Genomic DNA, 22,041 nt, shown 5'->3' with positions numbered 1-22,041 from the left:
AGACAACAGTGAGATTACTTCAAAATCAGATCCCCAAACCATTCTGTTGTTTACTTTTTTTCCCCTGGGGGTGGGGATGGTAAGAAGCAGATTTGAACATTTATTTTTTCAGAAGAAATAGCTAGAGGAGAAAATACAGTACCATTATTCATATGGATTTCTCTCACCTTTAGCAATTGTCAGCTGAACACTAGGCTAGTTTACTCCTCCTATTCAGAATAATTGGTCTAAAAACCAACAAAGCAATTGCAGTTGATCTAGTACTTAGCATACACTTAGCCACTGTTGCCAGACCTCAGAAAGCTCAGTTTGCAAAGCCTCTATTCTTCACAATTTTTTCCTGAATACCTGGAAACTATTCTTCAGAAACAATAAAATTTAAAGAACTTGCACTGATTACACTATCAATTCAGCTTCAACAGGCAATGTGTGTTAAATCAAACTCCACGAGCCAAGAACGAAATTTAAATTTATATTGAAAGATTGTGAGGTATTAATGCGTAAACTCATACTATATTTTGGCCTCTAAATTAAGTTTACAGAGTCTACTGAATCTGACAGTTCATAATGAAGCACCAGGAGTGTCCAAAGCTAAGATAACCCTGACAATAATTTGCATTTGTCAATTACATTTATTTTGACAACAGAAGAAGACTATTTCAACATGCAAATTATATTTGGATAAATACAAAGAACTGTTTGAAAATCCCCACTGGTGCAACTCAGGGTTTTTTTCTGTTTTTCAATCTATCCTAAACCCACCTGTCTTTCTTTTCCTACAGCAATCTAAAACATCAAAATACAGCATGAAATGAAGAGTAAATCTACATCAAAATCTGATATTAAAAATATTTGCCATTCAGAATTAGATCAAGTAAAATTTTCTATTACCCAAGAGGCTCCCATAAAACAGCTTCCAAAATTTACTGCAGAAACTAATTATGTACCTTCACCACAGAAGAAGAAAGCAAGCTCAGAAACAATGTATACAATACATTGTGTATTACTGTTAAAGCAAAAGGAAAGATCAGATGCCTTGCATCTGTGGTGTGCACCAAAGTAAGAGACGTGCAACAAGGGGTAAACAAACACTTATCCAAAGAGCAATGACAGAATGCAGATACACTTAAACTGTATGCTACACACAATTTGTACAGCAGCACTGGGCTTTTTTTGATCTTTTCTCTTTAGAAAAGACAAGAGAACAGCACCATACCTACTCAGCTTTCAATTTCACATAACTTCAAAAGTCACCCTTATACAAGTCACAATTCTTTTCCATGCCAAATCATGCACAGCTTTACAAAACATCAACAGTATTTTTTAAAAGCTGATTTTAAGTTCTCCATTTACTTTTTTAATGTTCATTTCTGAAGAGACAGTCTACTCATCACCTGCAACTCCCTGTTCTTGTATGTTATTATATATTGAGCCAAGATCTGGTTCTGTTCAGTCCCACACACTGTTATAAAGTAGTTGTGCACAAGACTACACCCTGGTCTGTGTGACACTGACACAAATATGAGTAAATAATTTGATTTGCAAGTATGGTGTGTCACATGACAAAGAATTTAAAAATGCCAAATGTCTTCAAGTTGGTGGCATCCCTTTACTTTCTTCTATTCAATGTAAATTGAATAGAAATAGGATTTTTAATGTTTAACCAGTAGAGACAAAAATATGCTTTTTGGTTTTATTTAAAACAATCTATTAAATCACTGCTGCCAAAATAAATCCTATTAATTAGAATTCTTTGAAAATTCATATCTGAAGTAATAAAAATTCCTTTAATAAATATTTCAGCTCTACCTGAAAAAGGCATTCAGGAGATAATTAAGACATACATATTGCTGAAAGATGCAAACATTCAGGAAAATTACACCATTTTTAGGATAAGGCAATTAAAAAATGGTACAAACTCTGTGTTATGTTGATTTTAAATATGAGAGGTGACAGAAGTAATTTCCTGTATGACTAGCAATGACAATGCTTCTGCTTTTATAGAACTTGAGAAACGAAATAGTATTTACATTGCTTTCCCTTTGCTTATCTTGACTAATTGTCTTTCTATTCCTATTAACAACCTTTTCAGGGGTTATTATCACAATGATTATAACATATGCTTTGTACAGGGAAAAAAGTTACTTTCAGAAGGAGGGAAAATTAAGAGCACTGAAATGAAACCTAAAGCCTTCTACCTTTCTGTCTCTTTTACAAACAGTCAGTTGAATACCCATTACTGCAATTATTAAAAGATTGTTCAGCAAGATGTGAAATTATTTGTTAGTCTCAGTCAGCTTCCCACTGGGCAGCTGTACACTTCTACTGGTTTTCACTGCTATGGCACCTCAAGAGCCAAAGAAATGGGTGATATGACAAACCTTTAGCAAATGGAACAATTCCAGCATTGACCTGGAGCTGGTTCTGCCAGCTGAGACAGGATCAGTCTCTAGAGCTGTCAAGCTGTCACACTTCACTAACACTGACTTCACTGAAACGTTAACAAGGAGAGGGCAGCAGACAGCCTAATTTAATGGTCAGCCCCCACAATGCAGCTTCTCCACGAGGCACAAGTGCTTGTGCAGGGCTGTGAGACTGCCTCTTGAACAGAGATGCTCTTGCTGCTTCCCACACAGCCCTCCCACTCTGAAGGGAGAGAATAATAAACTGGTCTCCCAGTCTTTATAGAGGCGAATTATCCATCTCCAATAATATTTATTACATTTATGCCTCCTTTAGCTAAATGATCAAACAAATCCACTGAGTTAGATTTATCAATTTAGCAACTAGGTAATGCAAAGGAATCACAAGCCTCATCTTTTATAATATCATTAGTTCACACTATATCTTGATAGCAAACATGATAACATCAGCTAAACCCTCCGTTTTTAAAATGTTCAAAAAGCTGGAAAACATGTAAGGATGTTTCTAGTTTTGCCAAGCATGCATGCTCAATACATGCTAAAGAACCCATTTCGGGAAGTTTTGTTCATGCAAAAGGTGGAACAAAAAAATAAAGAAATAAGGAAGCAGAACTCAATACAGATTAAGTAACAATGGACAAGAACAAAGCCATTTTCTCCAGACTGACCCTGGATTTCTATTTGGAAAGCAAATTTGCATCTGAAGAAAGCAGTGGTGTTTATGCAGAAATGGGTACCACATTTTCAAGCTATTATAACATTCCTCATCTACGAGTTTGTTGAAGAATGACTGCAACATGAGCAAAGTTACAGATTATTAAAGAATAATACACTAAATAAGATGTGTTTCCTTGTAAGGTGACTAAGACTAATAAAACCAAAAGTCACAGTAGTTTCCTTTTCCACCTTCTTTTAAAGGAAAAGCACCCACACAAAACTGCTGCCTCAGTGATGGTTGCCTGAGGCTGACAGTCTCTTTAAGAGACTGGAATTATAAGACTGCCTACTGGAATTATAAGACATATCTTGTATTGTTCTTACACCTGTTAAGTATTCCTCTAGTCTCCTTTTGACTCAAGAAAGCTATGGGACCTGTGATGCAGGAAAAGATACTAGTCCTGTAAAATTAAAATCCAGTATCATTTCACATATCCTAGCAGTGTCTCTCTTATGCTCAGATGTTGCAAAGCTACAGCTTTTCATGCCCCATCTGGGCAAACCTGCCACAAACAAAACATCTTCACCAGGGCTCTTTCTCTCACTCACAGAAAATTCTATAAGTGGCTGGCAATAATATATGTGTGCAGGTTTTGTAAATTTATTTAGAGGCAAAATTAAAATATTCTACACTGTCTATCCCGAGGAAGCCACAGATTAATAATGAAAGAATCATAATGCAAATACAGTATCTCACATATGCATGAATGCAAATCAAAGAACAAGTTTCATGCAAATTAGATAATGCACTTTAAATTTACTAAACTAAGATACATATGTTGTCTCTGAGGAAAAACAGAGAAATTATTCCACTAACACCATGACTGTTCAAGGCATCTTCAAAGGATAAAGAATAAGAAAACCAGAAAGGAAACGGAGTTGCACACCACCAAATACTTTCTGTACCAAAGTGAAAGACAGAGTGCTTAGAAAATATGAATTGTAAAAAGCATCACAATTCTGTACACTGCTCCAAAGATATGATCATCAATATCTGTAACAGTCTCTTCCATACCTTTGAAAGGAACCTAGCTGAAGAAAATAAAAGCATGCTAAACAATGTGATGGATTCTTTGAAAGAAGGGACAGAAAGCAAGTAACGAGCAAAACAAGAAAGAAAGAAGAATAAAGAAGAACTTATTCAAGCTGTAATACACAAAAACACATCCTTCCAGTGAGGGTGAAAAATAGCCACAATAAACAAGAGAAAAAACTCTTCCTAAATCACAAATTCATCAAGCCAGTAAGAACACAGGGAATTACGTATCTTATCACTCTTTGTCTGCTGTGTTTGTCTTCATCAAAAGCAGACTGCATTGTTTTTTTTAAACTGCAAGAGTCAACTTCAGCACGGTCAACAAAACCAACAAATGGGAAATAAAAATGTAAAGTGATGCTATCACTCCTAATTTTATGAAGTTAGGATTGATGAAAAAAGTAAGCTGAACTGAACAACTGTAGGAACAAAGTGAAGCCATTTCAGAATTCAAACAAAAATCAGACATCAGCAAAATTTACAAGAACATAGAGGATTAAAGTCATTTCCATCACCTCTCTGTCCCAGAGGACCCAGTGCACCACCATAACCACTCACATTCCTGAAAGCAGTGCAGAGTTCTGTGGGGAAAGGGCACAACAATCCCTTGAAAATCAAGAGTCTAATGACCGTTTCTATGTTAAATCAGGAGTATGTATAATATATGTAGTAACAGAAATTATCAATAGCCACTGTACTTTAAAAAGCCCCTAATAAAGCCACAACTCTTTAACTGCATAATTTTACTGCCCTTATGTACATTATTCAATTAAATTCTACCTTAGCAAAAACCTCTGCGCCACAGTCATGTTTCACCTCATTGCTTAAAACCCTGGGAGTCAAAGGCCTTCCTGCTTTGCTATTGACACATGCAACCTACTAGGTACTGTATCTACGAAAATGGGTATGAATCACTCTTTTATTTTATTCTCTTTATTATGTAGTAGGTACAAAGAAGGAAATTTTCTACTACAAAACTCAGCAGGTTTTGGCAAGACTGTCTTTCCTTCAAGAGTTACAGCTGACTTCTCCATCTTTTCAAAACTTAGCTTAAAATAAAGCAACACAACTGTAATGATAACATATTAAAAATCACTGATAATGTTTCCAACACCACACAACTGATAAAACAACTTCTCAGCATGCTGGAAAGAAAAATAAAAGTAATTTTTGACTGGTGCTTTAAAATAAGATTTTTTTAAAGCTACCGAACCTAATGAATTACAAATCTCTGAAGCAATCAAGCAATATACATACCTGCAATTGGAATATTCTGAGATACTGACAGTTGTACATCTCCAGTCCCAGGTGGCATGTCAATCACTAAATAGTCCAGTTGACCCCAGTCAACCTAGAAGACAACAATATAAACATATGTGGAGATTTACACATTTTTATTTAGGGCACTTTGTGCTTTAGTGCAGTCCTTGTTTCTTGTAATGTAAACAAGTGAACCAAGGACCTCTAAAAGAGTAATACTGAGATGCCCTCTTAGTCACACCTTCAGCACAGGATAAAGACCTTATTTTCCTGAGACCATCTTTGCTGATGCCTCAAAACTATGAGTGCAACTTTATCATTCACTTCATTGGCATAATTATTATTTAAGTATTTCCCCCAAAATATTAGCAATAACTTAAGATGTTTACTTTAAGCTCTTTAATCATGGATTAGAAGCAAATGTTAGGTAAAACTCAGGCTAAAAACAAGGGATTTGTGCAACAAATATCACTTAGGAGTTATTTCCATTCATTTAAGACTACCTTCCTTCCTTCTAATCACTTGTTGAAACTACAGTTTATTTACTACATACATATTTAGCCTTTTTTTCTGTTTTGTTGTTATGAAGTTAGAGCTATCAGTACTGTATTTTTTCCCTAGGCAAAAGAGATGTTGGGAAAAAGAAAAATAAAGAAACAGAATTTCCCAGATTTGTTAAATTAAAATCACCAGCTATAATTATACAGAGTGACAACATTCTTAACATTCCAAAATTTAAGAAGTTTAATGGTTGTTAGACATCAAATGAGAGCAACCATTAAAGATTTTAGACTCTTGTTATGAGAATGCTGAGATTACTTACATTTTTTTACAAGGACAGATTTTCCAGGAAAGGCAAAAAAATCTCCCTAGAGCATAGTGCACCAAGATAATCGTTCTCTTAATGAGAAGAGAAATTATCCTAGGCCTACTCTATATAATGGAGCATACAGTATAAATATAGTATATAGATAGTAGTACATATAATGGAATTCTCTATACTTGATCTAAACATTTCCCAACAGATATAATGGAATTATATGGTATGTTTCTGATTCATAAAACATATGCAAGATACAACTGCATGAGCTGCTTTAAAACAGGAAAATGCCAAACTAGAGCATTGTATTTTACACATTTCCTCAAGTGTCATTTTAACAACAAAAAATAATCAACACTTTGCCAGTCCCCTAGTTATTGCATGGAATACTAGACCCTGTCAGGGCAATACTCATTCGTTTTCATTCAGTTCTTGTATGGATGATGATCTTCTAGGGAAGCACATCCTACATGAAATCCAGATCACTAACCCACTAAACACTCCAGTGAGAAATGGAATTTTTCAAGGCAGAAGAAGGAAGATTTCTGAGCATTTATGAGAGAACAGAAATGGAAAAGTTTAGCTGAAAATTCTAACTTTAGGCGTCTAAATTAGGGACTCTCAGGCACACCTCCCTTTTCTCGTTTTTTATTCAATGGCTGCAGGAACACTAAACCATGCCTAAGCCAGTCTAGCTAAACAGGAAATGCCATTTCTGTTAACCACAGCAAATGCTGCATTTTTTCACATTTGATACTGATCTATGTCATTTATAATATCCACATTTTGTCAAAAAAAATTGCATACATCTAGCAGATTAAAATCAATTACCATTCATAATCATATTGAGATGATATATCTCCAAAGAAAAACTACATCTATGTGCAAAAATATACATACTGAAACAATTATGCGCAGAGAAGCCATTTATCTGAAAAAAAAGTCTGGTTTCAACTCTGGTTTTCTTAACTAATCTTGCTTAGTTATTCACCAGATCAATGCCAGTGGCAATTAATGCCTCCTTGTCCAGTAAAAACTACTTTGCTCACATGCAGGTATGAATTTCAAATTTCTATGTTTCTTAATTAAAAATCAACCATTATAAAGGTGACAATTTGAAATTATATAGATGTAGTAGTTTACAAAATGAACAAAATCACATTCCTTGAAGATTTGCAACTAAACACACAGATCTCCTGTAAGTAACATGCAAAAATCTCAATATGCAAAATCTGGATCTTTCATAATAATCAGAACCATTTTGAAATGCTAGGTAGGCATAAGCAGTTTTAGTTTTTAAAAAGGATAATGGATTAATTCAAAATACCTCCTCCCCCCCCACCATCTTCATGAAGCTTGATTCTGGCATCTTTTGTTAAGTCCATATATATATATATAAAATAAATAATACAATTCCAGTAATCATATTCTCTTTCCTTAAATGCTTCTAAAAAATAGAATCAATAAACTGGTTTTTTGCTTTCTGCCTTGCAGCAAGATGCAGTCTGGAAACAAATCTATGAGTGGCATAGCACCACTATTATTCTAACACAGTGTCTAATCACTTTGTCTGCCAAAAACACTGGGTTCTTGGGTATATTCTTGAAAAAAAGCTTGGATATTTAGTAGTTTTCAGCCATTTTTTCCAAGAGCTCACATTCAAGTCCTTTTAGGTACAGCACTGCCTCATGGAGTCGTACAAAACAATCCAAATCCCACACTTATCAGAGGTAACTGGAAAGGAAAATGCATTCTCCTCAAGCTAAATAAAAGCTGTCTGGTTTTGCATATACTTGCAGGCCCTAAATTTAAGCTGGCTCCTCCTGTGAAAAAAAGTGACTTTCTGGGCCCGACCTAGAGCTTTTCTTTTCAGCCTTCCCAAATGTTTTGCTCCTCCTCCAACCTCTTCAAGCACTAGTCTCCTTCATCAAGTTCCATGTGATTGCCCAATGTACCAAGCATTACAGTTGTGCAACATTAGTGGAGGTAACAGCAAACACCAGCAGCTCAAAGCCTTTCCTAGACATTCAGATTTGTGGGGATACACAAAGTTTTGCTCAATAACATACTTTCAAAATCTACCCTGTATTGTAAATCAGAAATCAGAGGGCACCAGAGCTTTCTGCCTCAAACTTTCTTAGTAAGTGACCCCAAAACAGCCAGCGTGCACCTTCTGGATTGTCCTACAAATAATGATTTTTTAATAAAGTTACAAACCTTTGAAAACTGAAGTTAATAAAGGAGTCTTAAGCACATGGTGAATCTCATGGTAAATCTCATTGCTAGGCAACAGGAAAAATACCCTGCTAACACATAGTGTAATTAAATTATAACGCTTTATTTAATTTATGGCAGCGTAAACATCTTATTTCACATATTTTCTTCAAATTCATGGATTGAAAAGAAAAAGAAATGAGCTGCCTATCAAATTAAGTGTAGTCTGTTTTACTGCTTACAAACTTGATCACAGAAAAATGGAGAAGCTACACCATTCCAGCAGAAGTGGAGAGGACATCTTGCTACTGAGCAGAGTAGGTGGCAGACAGGATTTTGTGCCTGTCAAGTTCACAAGTTTAGAAAAAGCCACAGCAAAGATGCCAAGGTCCCTAAGTACTAAATATATAAGAGCACTACCCTCCACAAACCTCTCTGAGCCATGCTACTGCTGGTGGCGCTGAACTGGTGAAAATCAGGTGGCAAACTAGATTGGAAAACCATTTCTAATCAAAACTAACCATGTTTTTTATTTTGAAGGCATTCAAGTAATTATCCTCAAAGTTTCATTTTCCTGTTTTTCATTTGTAATTCAGGGCAAGAAGGAAGAACTGCACCAAAATTTATATAGCCAAAATTCTGGAAAGAACTGATCTAGTCTATTTGCCTGGTAGTGAGCAGTAGTGTCTAGACATACAGATTTGCTCAGACTTGGGCTCGGGAATGCTGCACGTAACCCCATTTCTCACTGTGGACTTCCTCTTATTTACTTCTATTCTGCAAGGATTGGATGTCATTCAGTTGCTCCTCCATTACCCTCCCACAGGAATACAGCAGTATGAAAATCTTTTTATTAAACACATTATTGAATATAATCTGAACAATTTGTTATAGAAGTGTACACTTTATTTAACAGAAGAAGAAATTACGGGTATGTTACCAAACTGCAGCATAGTAGAAAGAAAGAGGGGAAAGACATTTTTAATTAAATTCAGAACTGGAACATAAAATCAGGAGTGGCTTTTTGAAATCTACTTTTGCCATTAATTCAACATTATTAAAATGGAACAAATAATCGGGCTGTGCTATAAAACACTACTTTGAATGCAAATCCTGTTTATATGCAACAATTTACCAATTCGGGACCACTGTCCTTATGTTCTCCATGAGTTCCAGGAAGTGTGTGTGTATGCAAATGCGGTTTCACACAGGAAAATGAGCTCAGATTAACAGCACATTACAGTAGATGAGTTCCCTTTGCAAGCAGTAGGCAGACTGGGCTACAAAAGCCTGCCTTGTAGCATCCGAAATCTGTCAGCACCTTTGCATGTACAGAGGTGTTAATGTCTTTGCCCCTCTAATGTATACAGTGTGTAAAACATTTCAAAGCACGGAAATGTAATTGCGTTTTCCTTAAGCACAGCATCCATCTTTTTTTAAAAAGGTTTAACTTGACATTTATTGTTAAGCAAAGTAATTAAGTGCCATGTGCTTCTGTGTATTTTCCCTTGCTCAGAAACCCCAGGAATGCTTCTATGTAAATTACTTTAATCAATCATTCTGTTTATGTGACAATCCACAATCAAAATACCATATATGCATTTTGAGTAGGGGTTCTAAATAGCAAGTTAAACCCAAGGTAGAACACAGAGATATACATGACATTTCTGCTGAGGAATGAAGCCTGTGCATGAGGCAGAAAGGATAAAGCATTAGAACAGAAGAGGGGTTGCTACTTATGACTTTGAAGTAATCTTCATGTTTGGTTGTTTGGTAAATAACAGAAGGTATTATTTATTTGTTCCTATTAAGAGGAATACATGCAGAGTTACAATCCAGAGTTATGCAGGTGCAGACTTGGCAGCAGCCAGCCAAACTGAACACCAGTATCAGAAAAACAGTAAGAGCTACACTGCAGGCAGCTTAAGTTCTATTCCTGCCGATCCATCCTCCTCTCCTAACTACTCTGTGTGTATGTTAATGATTTAATACAGGCAGACAGCTGAACAAAGTAAAGGTGAGAAATTGTGTTCCTACGTGAAGATTTATATACCTATTCACATGTACTTATGTGTTAAGATAAAACATGCATTTAAAATAAAAACCATGTATTTTAACATAAAACAATTCCTTAAAATTAATATGGTAACGTGATAATATTATAAAATAATTCCTTGAAAAATTACTTACAGAATGCTGCTTAGACACACACAAACATTAGGAACAAGTAAATAGTTTCACAGTGTAAGCAAACAGATAATCTAGGAACAGCATAATGAAACATGGCATTTTAATCTAATTTTTTAATGTACTTTCAGAAGTATTTGATAAAGAAAGGAGACATCCCCCAGACATAATCCAGAAGATTTTTAGCCCCTACGGAAACTTTCTCTTTGGTAGTATCACAACAGGATATGCCACAGTGCTTAACACAACTGGACACTTTCTGAACAAACACAACTGCCCCTTTGACTTGTCCTCTGATGCTCAACCAATCTCAAAGCCTTGCAATGTGACACCATGAAAAACAGATCCACTGCAAGAGTTCAAATTCCCTCTAAGGTATTTATGAGCAGTCTGCTGTGCCAAGTTCAGAGAGAAACTGAGGTGAACCGTAAGAACGGTTTGCTACAAAGACATCCACAAGGAGAAGGAAAATTCTCCTAGTCTCTCTCTATATAGGTTAAGAGTAACTTTTAGAAGTAAGTATCTAGGAAGAATGCCTGAGTGTTGTTCAATTCAACAACCAGAACAGAAACTGGTCTCCTCCTCTTCCTCTCTGTTGGCTTTTAATAATGTTAAGAGTGAAGGGAAACACAGTAACCTGAAGTTTTCTGTCACCTTCATTTGTATAACCAGCAAAATGAAACACCTGCCAGAAAGCAACAATAAAGAGGTCATTCTCTGTGTGGTGTTCCAGGAGACAGGAAGGCACTCAACACCAACCTTCTTCAGGAAGCCCAATCAACATCATATCAGCTTGAAGGGAAGATGGAACCCAGCCGTGAGGCAGTCTGGAAAACCCACAAGAGCCTGGGGATAATCTCTGAGGGTGACTGACAAGGAGTAATTCTGATGAAGACTGTCTCAGCACTACCACATATAAAAGGCTCTTCCTCTAGGTTACTACAGAGCTGTTACTACAAAGAGCTTTTGTGAGTGTGATTCCCATTTCCCACAGTCTGCTTTCTAAAAGATGACAGTTTGGAAAGCAAACTTCTATTACGTGGTTTTAAGACTGATCATTGGTCTGTTGCTCTCTCTACCCTTGAACAATACATAATTTGCAGAAACTTTTCTTCAGAAACACACCATGGGGTTTTTTCCCCAAGTTCTACAGTACAGAATTGCCTGTAGTTCAGCTGCTAAATAATGACAACAGGAAAAGAAATACAGAATAAAAGGGTGTCTATTCCTACATCTTTTTGCAATAAAACTAAGCACAAAAGTTAGGTAAAGGTCAACAAATCAGAAGAAACTGGGCTAGCATCACATCTTCTAATTAAACTAATCACCAGGTTGATACAGCTATGTTAAAAACATCATCTAAACCACAAATTCTCTTTAAGTTCTCCTTACTAATACACAAAGGCAAAATCATTGCTTAGCTATCAAACCCAAAGCCAAATAACACATTTTTAAGGCAGTATTATCAGGACCCAACTTAAGCTCATAAAATTTATATAAGGCGTCTGAATCAGATTTTCCCTAAAACAACAACAGAAGGAAATATTATAAGTATTGGCAACAAATATCAAAAGGAAGAAGCTTAATAAGCCCACTCCCCATATGCATTTCAGCCTATACTTCTGTAATGATGTTAAAAGCTGATATATAATTTAAGACTGAATACTTAAACTATGCAATGGAAAGCCATGTTCCTAATTGCTTCGTACGTTATTTAACTTCCTTAAGTTGCTTGAGAAGTAAATAAAATTTTCTTCTTAAGTTTCAGTTCATTTTCTGGCATAAGAAAAAAAAATTGAAAATTCCTTACTGGGGTACCAACAGACTACTGAAGGTACCATTTAATGACCATCACTGAAACAATGATTTTAAAACAACACTTAAACTAAAAATCATTAGATTAAAAATGTCAGAAAACGGTTTCTCAACTATAATGTAAAATGCTTTTCTTGTACAGAAAGGGGAACTTCTACAGAGGCCAGTCTAAGGCCTTCTGAAAAAAGATTACTGAAGAAAGTAACATGATAGGTGTTATTCAAGTAAATTAAAATGCTGCTGAAGAAAACCCTCCAGTATTACCATAAATAGTGCAACATAAAAACTAAAATAGAATCAATTAGATGTAGACCACTGAACAGAGGCCAAAAGACAGTAAATCTCAATATAGAACTTAATTTTCTGCCTGGTGAGAAGTTATCAGGTTTTAAAGTGAACTAGCCTTGAGTTAAAACATGAATTTTACATAATAAAATGCTGTTTTCCTTTTTTTTAAAGAATCTGCTTTTCAAAATATAGATTAAAATTTTCCTCCAAAATTTTTGTACTTAAATTCAAAAGTATAACTTCAGCAGTCACTGAATTAAAAAAAGTCATCCCTTGCAAATGAAGCCAGTGTTGGAGAGTCTGCTTGAATTATGTCAAAGCACAAAAATCAATACTTCCAACAAGAAGTAACAACAAGGCTGCACAAAATATAGAACCTTTCAACTCTACAGGAAGATTGAAGAAGATGAAAGAGTGTGAGAAAAGAATGTAAGCAGGAGTATGTATGAGAGTGAACAGAGCAGATTCATGACCATGAATCTGTAACTCTAAAGTTGGTGTATGCTCTCTGTCAAAGAAACTGCCTTTAGGTCAGAAAGGTGCAAGAAAAACTGCATATACATTGTCCTTACAAATAGCAGAACACAGAAAGGGCATTAATGACACAGATAAGATGTAAAAACAATAACAAATAAATTTTAAAACCATACACATTTTGCAGTCACACACATACCACAGCCACAATTTAAAGATGTGCTGAATGTCATATTCCTGGAGTAGTAAGAGCATTTACTATGAATTAGACAACAGATAATCTATTAAAGTGTGAAATTATAGATTGGCAGAACAATTGCTATGCACACAGAACAATGCTTTTGCATTCACTAGTGTCTTCAGTTATGAATCTCCAACAATAAAAGTGTTACTTGTATTCTAAACCTAATTAAAATCATTTGCTGCAGGTGCTGATACCATGAGTCTCAGGGACATCCAGAGATTAGTGCCAAGCAATGGAGAGTCTTCCTATTTTTATTCACTTCCTAGCTTTTTCTTTAGCTCCCAGTTCTTATTTAATACAGAACAAAAAAATCTAAAAAAAGAAATCAAAAAAAGAATTTTAAATCCACTTTAGCTCTTACTTTGCCTAGTAAGAGCTGAATTCCAAAGGCAGCATTCTGCTAGGAGAACATAATCTTTCTTTTAAAAGATACTATTGATGGAGCAAAAGACAGTAAGAAGTGAAACATCTTCTACAGCTTCATGAATAGTACAGAAAAGCAGTTTTTCCTTTGTTAGGGAGGGGGAGGGGGAAAAAAGCCCCATGACACTAATCTCTGGTACCTTAAGCACAATTACTTTACGTTTGTGTCAATCACTTGGGATGTGAGAAATAACCACTTTCTGCAAAGAATACTGGTACAAAACCTGCTGCTATTCTTGGATATTTGCAGTTATTTTCTGGGAGCAAAAGAGATATGGGAGGATGGTTTGAGTGAAGGATCAATCTGTCAGCTTCCAACAGACAGAATGCAAGCTGAATTATTAAAAATAAAAGAAACAACTCTGTGCAATCAGTTTAACATATATTAATTCAATAATAATTTTAAAAATCTGTTTATACAGTTACACTCATAGTTATATAATAAGTAAAATTAACATGTAATGCTAAACAATGGGTCAAAGTTCAGTCAATATTCCAAGGTAGCAAGGTTCTACTTCTATTTTGATCAAAAAGATGAAAAAGAATGGCTGAAAAACGGGAAAAAAACATGCTCAAAAAGCAGCTTTGGTGAGCTCCACCTACACATTCTCCCAAACATCCTGACTGCTCAGGAAAGGAAATAGAAAATCTCCATTGAGCATAAAATTTCAACATGAAGCCAATTTGGGATCCATTAATTATACACACATTCATGGGAAAGGAGAAAGTCTTACAAGCCCAATGTAGCAGGCAATCTCTAAATGCACCTGCCACTGGCAACACTGAACCCAACACAAAGCTGAGCACATGTGGCCATTAAAAAATAGAAGAATCAAACCAAAAACAAAATCACAGAGCCTGTCACTCTACTGTTATAATAGTAACTGATTAATATCACAGTCATATGGGAGAACCTACCTATGAATGGGAAGATGTCACTTTTTATTTCCCAGGCAGGTGGTATTTAGCTGGATAAAACTGTGTAAGCAAAAATGCAAAAGCTACAGAAGCCACCATGATGCTATATAAGGCTGGCAGGTAAGGTATTCACCTAGAAAGCTAAAGCTTCAGGTGAAATTAATCTGCACAGATCTGGTCATGCTCCCCCTGCACACACCTAGTCCTGCCCTCAGGAATCTTGCATCTCTAGCTGTAGAGCAGAGGGTTATGACTGCTGCATGGGATTGCAGGGCATTCTCCAGGGTAGCAGGTAATACAGCCCTAAATGCTAAACTGCTAACATAACCAAACTTGACCACCTCTAGACTTCCAAGGCTGTTACTATGAACAGAGAATAAGCCTGTAAAGTTCAGGTGAAAGAAGGATCTTGGCACATAACAGAGGATGCTCAGTTTTGGCTTTAAATCTTCACTCCACAGCTGTCCAATAAGGTTACGTTTAGGTGCTGAAATCCAGGACAGAGAGTGAGCGCACAGGCCTTTCCTTACAGCCCTCTCATTCAACACCTTCAGCACTGCTTCATTCCACTTGGCAAACCTACTCCCACTGACTTACACCATCAATTTCCACTTATTCCACACCAAGCTCTAAACTTCAGCACCTATTCTACTATGGCACTGCCAAAGAGTCTGAAGGTACCTCCAGGTGGGCAAAGTAATCCCTCAGTACCACTGAAAATGATAAGTGATGTATTCTCACCACTCCAGGTATGCAGTGACTCCAGGCTAAGCTTTGGTTTAACTTTTCACTCCTGCAGGCAGGCACCAGCCTTTTAGGCACAGCACAGCCATGCCCACATCCCTTTTTGCATCTAACCTACAACAGCTAGAAACAAAGAACAAACCCTCTTATTAGTGGAGAAGAACAGAGAAAGTAGAAGAGCAGCATTAGGCATCTCCTATTTTTTAAAAAAAGTTTGCATAAATAAATGGAAGTTTTATTTAGAAAAGAAAACAAGCAGTTGCTTCTCTTTCCTTTGCTCCTCTACCACCACTGTTCCTGTTCAGCAAACACTTCAAATCATGCTGAAAGCACTACCTCTTTCCAAGAATGATGCTGGATGCCATTTAGGCACAAAGTTCTAAACTTTGTTGCAGAGAAACCTTATGCTACTTTGTTTTAAAACCTTGAGGGAAAAAATAAAAAGTCTAACCTCAGCACAGCCATTTTGAAATATTATGAGCTCTCAGCCATTTCTTCCTGTCTGGTCAACAAACCCAGCAAAACAGTTGCATGTTTTGCATTTGTTTTGTTTTATGCAAAGGAGAGCAGACACATGCATACCTGTGTAATATGTGTGAAAGATGAGACTACTGGAAGCAGAGCAAAGAAAATACTCTCCCAGCCTGTTCCCACAGCAGCACTAACTGCACAGTCATAACCATGACAGCTGAGGAACCAGGCCAAGAAATGTTTGCTGTAAATACATTCTCACTCTGCTGTTAGGCTTTTTTTTGCCTTTTTTTTTAATCCTCCAAGACATTTAAAGTACATTTACTGCAAATGCTTCCAGTTCAGCAGTAAGATGTTGGCTAATGTTTTTGGATTTTTCTGGTTTTCTTAACACTTCTCTCTATGATTGTCAATTCCTTTCAGCAACTATAATCCCTTTTCATATCAGCTGCTAATGCAAGCCAATAAAGCAACAGGGAGCTGTATGGATCCTGCTTCATTAAAAAAAGAAAGGCAAGAGAACAGGTTCTGTAGCTTCAGCTGGAAACAAAAAGAATCAAGCCCATATTCGTTCAGTCACACCCACCTCAAAACACACAGGAACACACAAGTCAAAGGGTGACAATAGAAGTATTCTAAGTGGGGGACAGAGGAATGGAAAGAAAGAGCTTTCTGTCATCTCCCACATTTCTGGGTACAGTAGATCTCTGCATCAACGTTCAGCTTCTGATCTCCAGAAGTACCATCATTTTCTTTAAATATGTACATATTGATTGGGACTGGTTAAGGCAGTTCTGTCTGGACAGACAGGACCTTTCAAGGTGATTATTAACATATGAGCAAATTAGTGACAATTATACAAATTCCTGTAGGAAGCTTTTCTAAACATCACCATCACAGCTGAACCATGGGGTAGAAATTAGTGTAGAGGTTTGCATTGATTTAGGTTGGTTCAGAAGGAGAAGAAACTAGTTTATTTGTCCTTTAGTCTCGGCAAAATAAACATAACAAAAAATGAATATAAGAATTTTTAAAACACTTTTTGTAAGGTATGAATGGGTCACCTTCTCTTGCCCTTGAAACAGTTTCCTTAATTTCAGTGATAAAACAAGAGAATGAAACTTGACCTTCCTTGATTTAAAGGAAAGCTTATTAAAGACATAAGAAAAATCTCACAAGCATCTGGAGTTATTGTTTACCATCTTTCAGCTGTAGATGCAGTCTTAGTGGCATATCCTAGTGCAGTTTTAGCACTGGCAGTTCAGTCACTATTTATTACTGAGTATTGTTCTTCTTTTCAAAATACCTCCAATAGCAAAGGATCTTTCTAAATAGAACAAATACATAATACCAATGATTTTGTTTAGGGATGAAATGTCCGGATCTTTTCATTCTCATACTCTAGATCACAAAAATAAAAATAGAAAAGCTTTCCAACTCCCTAAAGATGCAACTACTCCTATTGCTTTAATTAACTTTTGCCTTTTGCTAAAACTATAAGGCAACAGACTTAAGCCTGATCTAACCATCTCCACGTCCACCTTAGGTTGAGGCATCTCAAAACAGAAGAAATAAAGAGAATAAATATTTTTGTAATCGTGGAAAAGCTGGCAAATCTTCCACTGTACTGACACTGTAAGTACTGTATTTTAGAATTATGCACTGCAAAGATGCAAAAAACTACAATCTTTGTTGTTCATACTATAAGCATATACATATAGCAGCTTTGTTTAGTTCTATGAAATGTAAACTGTAAATATCTGCTACAGACTATCTTCCTCAATTACTTGGAGATAAATTGGATAAACACATGAATATTGTGAAACACATGTCAGTTTTGAAATTAGCAAGTATCCTAAGATGGATGGATATTTGCCAAAACTCAAAATATAGAAAGAGGAATACTGTATTGATCTGCACTAAGCATATACATTTCTGCTACGTATCTTCTGTTGATACACAAACAAATGTGCATAGACTCTTACATTTGTACTAGAACATGAAAGGACTACAAAAGTTTGCAAAACAAAGAGCTATTTATGCTTCTCACCCCTTTTGCAAAAATTTCCCATTGCACCATCTCACTCTTTTCCTGTCTTGAAAATTTAGTGCCATAATACAAGTTAAATGCCTTCAATGCTCATCTCTTGATAGAGCTCCCTCCCTAAACCAAAAGGTGTTAAAAATAAAATCCACACCAAAAAACTCATCTGGCTTCACAGCAGTGCTCCTTCTTCACTTGCTCTTTACATTTACAATAAGAATAATATTCACCATTGATTCACTATTACTATTCTGGGCATCCTTTCAATTCGCTGAAAATACAGCTACAAAAAAATAGAGCCATCAAATTGTTATTGTCTTCCTCCTGACCCAAAAGGTACCATTCTAATTCCCATTTCATTACTCCCTCCCATCCACCAATACTGTCTCACTAATTTTGTACTGATAAGACAGTTTTTGCCCACACTATAATAATTTCATCTCTGACATTTACCATGTAAGTGATGAAACACAGCAAAAGGGGTACTTTCTGCCAATTTGTTTAAGAAACTTATCTAAAGGATGACAAGTTCTTGCTACTCTTAAAATCCAAATTTGCACCTATTATCTTAAGATACTGCCAAAGAGTGTGGAGATAAATCCAGGAGGGGAAAATAATCCCTCAAATAGTACCATTGGGAATGACAAGTGATGTATTCCCACCACTCCAGGTATGCAGTAGCTCCAGGCCAGGCTTTGGGTTAAATTTCTATTCCTGCAGGCAGGGTACCAACCACTGAGGCAATCCAATATTCAATGCAGCAATACCAACATCCCTTTTTGCATCTAACCTATAGCAGCTAGAAAAAATAGTAGATGCCTTTGTCAGTGAAAGGAAAAAAAAATAAGAGCAGCATTAGGTTTCTCATGTAGTCCATATTTTGAAACTTTCCATATAAATAAATACCACCAGTATTCCTGTTTAGAAAACACTTAAAAACATGGCAGCCTTCACTTCATGTCTCCAGGGTCCACTCCTGTGCTCATTCCTGCTTGCCTTTCATCTAAAAAAATCTGACATAAAAGATTTATTCTACTTGCTTTTTTAAGATGACTTTTACTACCATCTTTGAATTTTTCTTTGTCAAATTGGAATTTAAATTACTCAGGGCTGACACTGATGGCAAGATTCAACAAAGAAAGAAACAAAATCAATGTATGGCTCTCCATGCACTACAGAGAATAGCCAGATCTCTTAGTCTGAGTTTCATACATGCCTGCATACTAGACAGGACACTACTAAAGCTAATGAAAAAAATTTCAGCAGTCTTCAGCAAAACTTCTTTATGACATCCCTACTCAATTCTTAGTGCCTGAGAGCACATCAATGCATGCTTCAAACCTCTCTTAGATCAAGGCACTTCTATAAAAACAAGAGGTATGATTGGAAAACAAAATATGTATTTCTTCTATTTTTTTTATAGCTCACAGTAAGGATGCTCATTCAAGAAACAAGGCCTATTTGAGTTTGACTTTTCTGTCCCCACCTCAGCACTTCAACAGTCTAAAGAGACAAATGGTACTGAGGAAAGGATGGTCTCAGTCATTATGTTGAAACATGCTCATTTGACTGCAACACTTAATGGTATGACTCCCTCGCTGAGTGATTAAGGCAGTCATATTAGAGAGACACCTACATTCAGTTCAGGTTTTGACTGACTGCTCTAACCAATGATTTCTGTGATAGGCAGAACCATTTTCTTCTCTCTGAGCTTTAATGGAGTTACAGACCGACAGCCAAATAGGCACTGGAATGCCAATTTTAGAACTAATCCCAGAATCACAGAACAACTTAGTTTGAAAGACCTCAGGGACCTCTGTCTGCACAAAGCAGAAACAACTTAGAGCAGGTTACTCAGATTCTTGCCCAGCTGAGTTCTTAATATCTCTCCAAAGAGAACTTTGAGATCTCTCCTGGCAACCTGTTCTGACATGCAATTGCTTTAACTGTAAAAAACCAAACCACCAACACCCCCTCACATTTCTTACTACATATTGCAACATACATTCATTACATCTTGTTCTATTAATGTGCACTCCACAAAAAATTTACTTTCATCTTTTCTCTATGTATCCACTAGGTAGATCAAGACAGCAGTTCATATCTCCCTTGAACTGTCTCACAACAAAATAAACCCAGTTCTTCAGTGTCTCTTTGCACATTACATGCTCCACGCCCCAGTATCACCTTGATGGCTCTTTGCTGGAGAATATACAGGCAGGGTAGCATGTACAATCAAAAGCTAAGCAATTGCATATGCATCTGCAAAAGAGATTTAGGTCCTGAAGAACACCAGTTATGGTGAATGCCAGTGATATATTTACACTGATCTCAGGCATTCTTAACAGATATATGTCATTCATATGAACAGACAGTGAGAACCAGGAACACAAAATGTACTGTGCTCAAAAGAGAAAAGGTCTTATAAATTTATTGTATAGATATAACAAAGTATCAAAGAAGAATGTTTATATTTATTTGGAAGTTGTAAATACTTGTCTTTGTATGTCTCTGCATCTCTCACAACAAATGATAACTCACTACAGTGCTGAACAGTGCATAAACACAACAAAATTTCCATGGTCCCAAAAACATAAGGCAAAAGACAATACATGGTCACAAACAGAAGCCAAAGGACAACTCCTAGGAAACCATACTAACCAATCAGACAGATGGCTCAGCATGTAGTACTTAACTACTTCAGTGACTATGCTCTCATTGTTTACTGCTTTAAAACAAATCCACATTGTTCCTCCTAATGCAGAAAGCTTTCCCCTAGTTTCTACATTGTTCTGTTTATAAGAAATGCATTTATACACACAGACACAAGGCAGTGCAAAGCTGAAAATTTACAGGCTGAAGAATTTCTGAGCTATAAGACAAGAGTGTTATGCACACACATGCCAAACAAGACAGGACTGATGTCTACAGACACCATATACAGAACATTCTGCTGCCTAGAACATGCACAGTAAAACAACCAATGGCAGCCTGGTAGCTATTTTACCAGGTATAAATGCATTTGCTCTCAACACCTTACCTGTTTTTGTCTTCTCAAGTGCAGCATTAAGATATAACTAAATAAACCACACCTAAAGAAATTCTGGCCCCAGTCTGTACCTGCAACCTCTCCAATGTAATGGTGCAAAGGATACCAGTAACTACATGCACACTTCTCAGCTAGTAGCAACTGCATGTAAGAATTTACTAAGTAAAGCCACTCAAACAAAAACAGTATTGAGTATCTATAATGTCCTCTATAGACATGAGTCACTTCAGACTGATCAGAAACCCAAAACAATCTAGTCTCCATAGTATATGCTTTCCAAAAATTAAATACTACTTTTATTTCCAAGTTACCTTAATCCCAAATCTTTAAATATGAGTTTTTACTGTCCTATTCACACAATGCTTGCTTTTATGGCAGCTTTCTCATATGGGCTCTTGAAATAACCCAGACTTCACAACTCATAGTCTGCTCAACATTTTAAAGACTGTTTATCCATTTGTCTGTATCTTCCCTATTCCCTACAATGTATGTGTGCAAGTTCTGGCTGAAGTAGAGTTAATTTTCTTCACAGTGACAACATTATATACTCTGCAACTACCTATGTATGATAGCTGAGCATCAGAGAATTATGCTACAAAAAAGGTGCAAGTACATATACATACCTTCACACACTCCACTATATAATAATTGCTACCATCACTATCTCTGGCAGGTGCTGGCTTTGAAAGAAAGAAGCACACACAGTCCTCACTGCTAGCCAAATTTTCAAAATTATGTACAGCTTAAATAATCACAAACTGATTTCAATTTGTTTTAAGAGTAAGGCTGAATCTTTAGACTACAATCCTATTAAGTTATTAAGTCCTGGGTTAGCTAATAAAATAACATTGATCCTTCTTCTGTTTAATTTATGGCTTTCAACATGAATATAAGGGGATAAAGCTTGTCCAAGC

At 36.3% G+C, this 22,041-nt stretch overlaps 1 protein-coding gene across 1 annotated transcript in view; it reads right to left on the bottom strand.

The window, feature by feature from the left end:
* The window catches only part of NUBPL (NUBP iron-sulfur cluster assembly factor, mitochondrial), a 79,214-nt gene that overhangs the window by 26,007 nt on the left and 31,166 nt on the right, over positions 1–22,041 (bottom strand). The window contains 1 exon segment of the mRNA XM_054515234.1: positions 5,434–5,527. Coding sequence (XP_054371209.1) covers positions 5,434–5,527 — 94 coding nt within the window.

The sequence above is a fragment of the Molothrus ater genome, chromosome 6 (genome assembly GCF_012460135.2).
Source record: "Molothrus ater isolate BHLD 08-10-18 breed brown headed cowbird chromosome 6, BPBGC_Mater_1.1, whole genome shotgun sequence".
Lineage (NCBI taxonomy): Eukaryota > Metazoa > Chordata > Aves > Passeriformes > Icteridae > Molothrus > Molothrus ater.
The sequence above is the reverse complement of the archived record's forward strand: the minus strand, read 5'-3'. Positions and strand labels throughout refer to the sequence as shown.